The following is a 7,081-nucleotide window of genomic DNA, read 5'->3' as shown; positions in this document are numbered from 1 at the left end:
TGTTGTAGTGAAAATTAAATAAGGTGTGTTGGAGGATAGAGATGATACAATCAATGTAAAATATCATCTATAGAATTTTTTTGCACTAGGGGCGTTGTTTTTTTAATTTTCAAGAAACGTATTATTCAATAGAAAATGTTTTTGTAAAATTATGGCCAACGGAACATGAGATATTGACCAATCTAGCATGATAAAATTAAAAAAATATTTTCATCCTCTTTTTGTGTTTGTCACACCCTTCCTCTTTTTCTATTTGTTATTCAGAGTGGTTAATTAGTTCAGCACCTTATACGCATTTAAATAAAGGACGTCCATTTCATCGGAAGAATAAAGAGGCAGATGCTATAGACACTTACTTTTCCAATTTCTCTAATAAAAAAGAAATGCAGAAGTAACATCCTTCTGCGGGGGAACTTGATCTAATTTATCCAGAACCCATTAATTAGTACTTACTAATTCTGCTTATCCTTCTAACTTTAATCCTAGCCATTTCTTCTTAAACAGCTTCATCTCCAGCTTTTGCCTGATCTGAAGACTTTGACGTTGCAGGTGTTTCTTTTTTATCAACTGATTCAGATTGATCAGCCTCTTCACTACTGATTGATTTCGACGATTGTTGGTCCTTGCTTTTGCCCCATATTACTAAATATAGTCCAATTACAATGATTGCCCCTCCCAAAACCCTACATTAAACCGGCACCGGATTAGACATCCTATTTTGCACTCAACGATATATATATATATACTAGTACTTGAAACAAAAGTCATTAATGACATCGCATTTTAATAATTTATCATCGAATTTAAAAAAGAAGAATAAATATGTAATATACCTTCCCAAGTTTAGCTCCTCGGATAAAATGAATGAACCCAAAATTGCGACGATAACCATGTTTAGAGGATTAAATGCAGTAACAAAAACCGGTCCCTTTTCCTTCATTATCAATCCAGAAACATAATAGCCAACTCCAGAAGTGACCACTCCCTGCATAAATTTAAAAACTCATTCTCTCGGACTAAATATGAATATGGACACATACTAGAGAATGTCCAAAGCTTACACTATAAACGTAAGATAAGAATTTAGTGTCCCATTGGATGACCCAGATTGAAGTATTGCCCCTTTCAGCCACAAGTGTCACAACAGTGCCTTGCAGCGCTCCGGCCGAGCATATCAGACAAGTGAGTGATAATGCCGCAGGGTATGTCTTCAGTGTAATTGCCTGTTTTGAGACATATAAGATAAGAAAAAACAACTCTGTTAACCCTCAGTTTGGAAAGGAAAAGGAAGAAATGTATATCGTGAATTGAACATGTCGTAAAATATGTACGTAGGTGACAGTAAAAAAATTATCATTAAGGGTAAAATAATCATTCATATTAATTTCTTTTTAAAATTTTGATAGGTATTATCACTCTTTGGCATAGGAAAAAATAAGAAAATAGTTCAAGTTATATATAATCAAATTAATATAATGCATTATAACCAGTTTCACTTCTATTTTTATAAGTGTTGCTATATCAAGATTATTACTCCCTTCGAAAATGACTTATTTTTCTTTTTAGTCTGTTTAAAAAAGAATAATTCATTTAATAATTTAATTTCAACTTTTTACGTGGCAAGTTTAAAGCCACAAAACTAAATAATATTTTGATATATTTGACATAACTTTAATTTAAAATCACAAAATTAAAAAATATTCTTTATTTTCTTAAACAAATCAAATTGAGTCATTCTTTTTGATTAAAAGTTACCTATTATTATTGTATATAAGAAAAATATAAAGTAACAACCAAAATATATAAACTGAAATTAACTTGTTTCGACAAAAGTAAGAAAAAAGAAAGATTTTATAATAGCAAGAATATAATATAGGATAGTACCTGAAGGTTGTAAAAGCAGGCCCAACAGATACAACCTGCGGCGATGAAAAGAGCACCCTTAATGGGTTGTAGGTCAGTAGGATAAGCACTAGTAGTAGAAGATGGAATATGTCTGGTCCAGGGCAATCCAATTGTAGGTCCTCCAATTAGTGTCATAATCATCGCACCGCCAAGTGTTACTGCTGTTCCTATGATTTTCGCCTGGCTTGCTAATCTCTTAATATTCACCCTCTCAAGCCTACACGTTCAATTCAACTAACAAACTTTTACGGATCGATACACTTCTCCTTTCATTTTATTTGGCGGTATTTGATCATAGATTATATATTTAATAAAAAAATTGTTAAATGTACTGTATAATTTTAAACAAGTCATGATATCTTTATGGTCATAAGACTATATTATCAACGATAAATAAAATATAATTACTATCTTCAATTAATTTATTGTCTAGTTTGACTTGAGATGGAGTTTAATAAAAATAACTTTTTTAAAAAAAATTATAATTTTAAACTAAATATATGAAAAATGTATCATAATGTCTTGTGACCTTAAACACGTAGAAAGTTGAAAGTAAGGCCACAAAAAATGAAAAAATATTAATTTTAATGGTAAACAAAGGGAATAGCTGGGATAATCATACGGCTCAAAACCACCATGGACTCTTTTGGTATACGACACCGTTATGTGCTTACCTTCTTTCTTTCTTTTTCTGATCCAATACTAGTTCAGTTTAATTTTATCCAGCACAGTCATTTATTTTTATTTTACGTTTTTAAACATTTATTATGAACGTGCATGTCAATAAATAAGTTGCAAAAGGATGGTTAATTAATTACCTTAGAATCCAAGCCAACAAAAAGGTTAGGGCTGGAAGCACATTACACATTGCTGTTGCAGAAGTTGCAGTAGTGTATCTCAATCCTGTGTAATACAAGTTCTGGTCGATGACAGGCCTGCAAAAAAGTCAGCTTTTGTTTTCAGTGAAACATTTGACAATCTGGCAAGTGGAGACAAAAGAAACGAAGTAAAAGTAAAGTATTGTCAGAGATGTTTACTCCACTAAGCCCAGCAGCATAATCTTCAAGAAAATGGATATAGTCATTTTTGGCCTTATTTTCCTGTGTGATAAAACAACCAGCGATAAACATCCATCAGCCTTTAACACAACTAATAACTTTATCCAAGTAAAAAAGAGAGTTGCAATGCATGAATATACTACGTCCATTTCATTTTATTTGTGATTTGTTTTTCGATTTTGCTCGAAATTTTACAAAGTAAATTATTTTTTTGAATTTTATCGTCTTAAATTAAAAGTAGATAGAATATATGTAAATATTATTTATTAATTTTTGTTTTTAAATATGTTATATGAAAAATTTTAAATTTAAAATTTATTAAAAAAAGAAGATAGATTATTTTCGGAACGGACAATAGAAGGTAGTAAGATAAATATATTGAAATGATGGAGTATATGTTTGGGTGGGGAGGATTGACCTTTCCAAGAGCAAGGCAAAAGGAGCGAAGACAATAGTGGCAAAGACATTTCTGTAGACCGCAAAGGTGAAATGGCTCATGCCATGATTTAAAGCAGACTTAGCTATTATGGCTGATCCTGCATATCCAAACTGCAATAATGTCACTGCCAAATATGGTTTTCCTTCCTTCACAAATTTCAATAACCATGGCATGTTTCTTTTCTTTTTATATATACTACTCCACTCAATAGTTTTTTTAAAAAAAGTTATGAAAGGATAGAGTAATATTGGTTTTGTACTTATTCCATTACAAACCCTGTCTTGCGGTGCTATATATAGGCGCCAAACAATGCTTTCTAAGCACGTCTCCACATCTAATCTCTATCATCTCCACTATCGCGCGTCTTATAATGGAATCACTCAATCAAACACTTCTCTTCTTCCACATAATGTTTAACTAATTTTATAAAAGTTTCTCAACATGTTATATTTAACTGATAATTCATTTTTCTGTATTTTGACCAAATAAGCGATTATTTAAATAAATTTATTAAAATAGTACATTTTAAAAAAAATAATTATAAAACTAGTATAAAGTAACATTTTAAGTATTATTTTATTCAAAAGAATCAATGGCAAAAAGACAAATGCCTGATGGAGTAAATAGAAATATGTTTTATTAATACGTTACTCATATACACGTTTTAAGGCTAAAACATTACTGACAGTAACAACTCTTTAGTGAATTTAAATTTGTCTTTATTTGACAAATTTGATTACCCATTTTGATGATCTCTTGTGTGCATGACTGTAGATATTTTGATTTTTGTGTGGCTTTCTCTGTTTTTTTCTCCTTAATTTCTTTAGTTTTTGAAGCTAACATGACTTATTCAGAGTTTAGTAATGTATTATTAGCTATATGATGAAACCTTAGATTGTCTTTTTGAACTTTAGTTCACGTGTTTCATTATGTTCTTGTGGTTGAGTGGAGTGTAATGGGTCATTTTCTTTTCCTTTTTTGGACATAACTGTGCGGCTTAAATAAAATCAAAGAAAGGAAAGTGTTTTCCTTCTTTCAATTTATATAAGAGAACAAAGAAAGCACTAAAATATTTTTTTAAGACCAAAAAATAAATAAATGAAAAAGGGCCAAAATTACTCTTTATCTATTCGAAATAGAGCACATATACCCTTAAACTATATTCTGGCTCAAAGGTACCCTTCACGTCATACTATTGACTCAAAAATACCCTTCACGTCATATTATTGGCTCACTTCTACCCCTTTGTTTGACGGAATAAAATGTAGACATAGGATCTCCACATATGCACCCCACCACACCCTATCAATTAAAAGACACAATCCCCCCCCCCCCCCCCCCCCCGTTAAAAGACTCAAACCCATCCTTGACTTCCTTAGTTATCATTTTCTTGATTCCCCTAGTTATGGCTCCCACAATTAATTTGCAACAGTTTTTAAGCAATTCCCCTAACAATTTGCGGCAGTCAGACACCCCTGATTGTTGGCCTGACTTTAGGAAGAACATTTCAGCTACTTTCCAAGCATCTTTTGATCACGTTGAATGTACGATTATGCTGCTATGTAGCTCACTCCAGGCCCGATCGCACCCACTTCCTAGAAAAGCACTTGCTTGATTAGGTAGCACATTTGCTTAATTGCCATTTTGGAAAATTAAACCTATCACACTTTATTAGCTATGTCTATTGGATGAAAACTATAGTTTAGCAAATTAAATAGTCAATTAATAGTTTGCTTAAAAACTGCTGCAAATTAATTGTGACAGTTATAACTACGGGAGTCAAGAAAAACATAACTACGAGAGTCAAGGATGGGTTCGGGTCTTTTAATGATGGGGTGGGGTGCTTATCTGGAGATCATACGTGGCGTAAATTAATGCACATGGGATGCCATATTTCATTCCGTCAAACGAAGGGGTAGAATGAGTCAATAGTATGACGTACAGGGTATTTTCGAGCCAATAGTATGAAGAGAAGGATATTTTTGAGCCAAAATATAATTTAAGAGTATATGTGCTCTATTTCAAATAGTTAAAGGATAATTTTGATTCTTTTGTGATAAATAAATATAACTTTTTAAAATATCACGTACGTGGACGAAAAATTCATGTGGCAAACGAATATATTCACTCTCTTAGAATGAGAATGTACGCCAACCAAATAGCCATGTTTAGGGATAATTAAGATTATTGGTACTTTAGGAGAGTGAGAAGAAAAACACGTCAAATTTAAGGGATCTTTAAGTATTCTGCCATTAATCAAATTTAGGTTCATTATTTCCTAAATGTAACAATAAGCAATGTATATTATTAAAATAATTAAGTGGATGCATCGTTTTTCTTAGATAAGTAAGATCAATACGTGGAGCCATTTAAACATAAAATATAATATAACACATCGATGCTGACAAGGGAGATAGAATGCACTAAACCAAACATCTCTTCTTAGTGGACATTCAGCTTGTACATTAAATTCTTTCAAAAATAATAAGAGAAAATCAGTGCACCGCTCAATGAGTTTTACTTATGTTATGTGGAAGAACATAGGATTATAAAAATCGAATCTGTAAAGTTATGGGAGAACTAATTGGCTGAGGTTAGTTTAAAATTGTTTGGGTCTTCCTCATCATGACTTGCATCTCTATATGTTAAAAAATTGTATAAGTAGCTATGATGTGTACACCACTTTGCTATTTGTAGTTTACAAGAAACTGGGAACTTCAAGTTGAGGTTGCACGTTGCTTTCTCCGTAAAACTACTTGATTTTGTTAGATGTGTTATTACCAGAGCATATAACTGCAGAGAGAAGGGGAAAATAAGATCTAAATGTGACTATTTTATTTATTAAAATTTCAATGCGTATGTATTTATATTATTGTCTGTAGCATATATGTTTATTTTTTTTTTGTTATTTATATTTATTGAGCTATAAGAAGCTTCCAGAATAATACTAATACTGATGGAGTTAGTTACAAAAGTCAGTTAGTTAGTGCACGTGAAGTTGTTAAAAGCATGCGAGTTTGTTAGAAATTTTGTTAGAGTTAGTAAACCTAGTTCATCTATAAAGCCACGCATGTACAGTGTGCAGAACTCATTCAGATTGTAAGCCTGACATTCTATAGAATGTAGATCCTCTGTTTACTTTCTTGAGAAAATTGAGTCACAGGTGATAAAAAAGACTCTAATTAAAAAAAGATAACATGTTGATCAAGACCAAATCAAATCATTTACTAAATAAGGGATTAAGTTAAATGGGGTGAAGTGTAATTTTAAAAACTTGTTAAACTTTTAAAAAATACAAACTTTTCTACACTTTTCTAATAGGGCCACAACTGACCCATTTCAAATCAGTCTCGCCTCTTTCAAAAAATAATTGTTCTCTTCTCTCCACTCCAAAGGTCTCCAAAGTTCTTCAAGTTTTCTATTTTCTCTTCATTTTCGTCTCGCCCATTGCTCTTCATCTTCGTCTTCTTCTTCTCTTGTCCTCGACATTGTCATCGCGATAGAGGTAAAAAAATTTCCAAATTGTTAGTGTTTTGAATTTGAGTTTTCATAGTTTAAAAAAGAAGAAGAATATGCATGTTGTGTGTGTATGCTATGTTTATTATTTCTCCCAATATTTCATAGTTTATTGTTGTTGTTTTTTTGCCCTAATACATTGTATTCATTATTGTGATGGTGT

General features: G+C 31.7%; 1 protein-coding gene across 1 annotated transcript; it reads right to left on the bottom strand.

Annotated features, from left to right (window-relative positions):
• Nucleotides 1–273: 273 nt before the first annotated feature.
• On the bottom strand, nt 274–3,636 carry LOC129900723 (WAT1-related protein At2g39510-like). The gene is made up of 7 exons (XM_055975744.1): nt 3,382–3,636; nt 2,943–3,005; nt 2,724–2,840; nt 1,885–2,122; nt 1,062–1,223; nt 834–985; nt 274–683 (listed from the first exon to the last, which is right to left on the bottom strand). Exons 1-7 carry the CDS (start codon nt 3,573–3,575, stop codon nt 497–499), a joined length of 1,113 nt encoding a protein of 370 aa, XP_055831719.1. The 5' UTR covers nt 3,576–3,636; the 3' UTR covers nt 274–496.
• Between the last annotated feature and the right edge of the window lie 3,445 nt (nt 3,637–7,081).

The sequence above is a fragment of the Solanum dulcamara genome, chromosome 8, assembly GCF_947179165.1.
Source record: "Solanum dulcamara chromosome 8, daSolDulc1.2, whole genome shotgun sequence".
Lineage (NCBI taxonomy): Eukaryota > Viridiplantae > Streptophyta > Magnoliopsida > Solanales > Solanaceae > Solanum > Solanum dulcamara.
The sequence above is the reverse complement of the archived record's forward strand: the minus strand, read 5'-3'. Positions and strand labels throughout refer to the sequence as shown.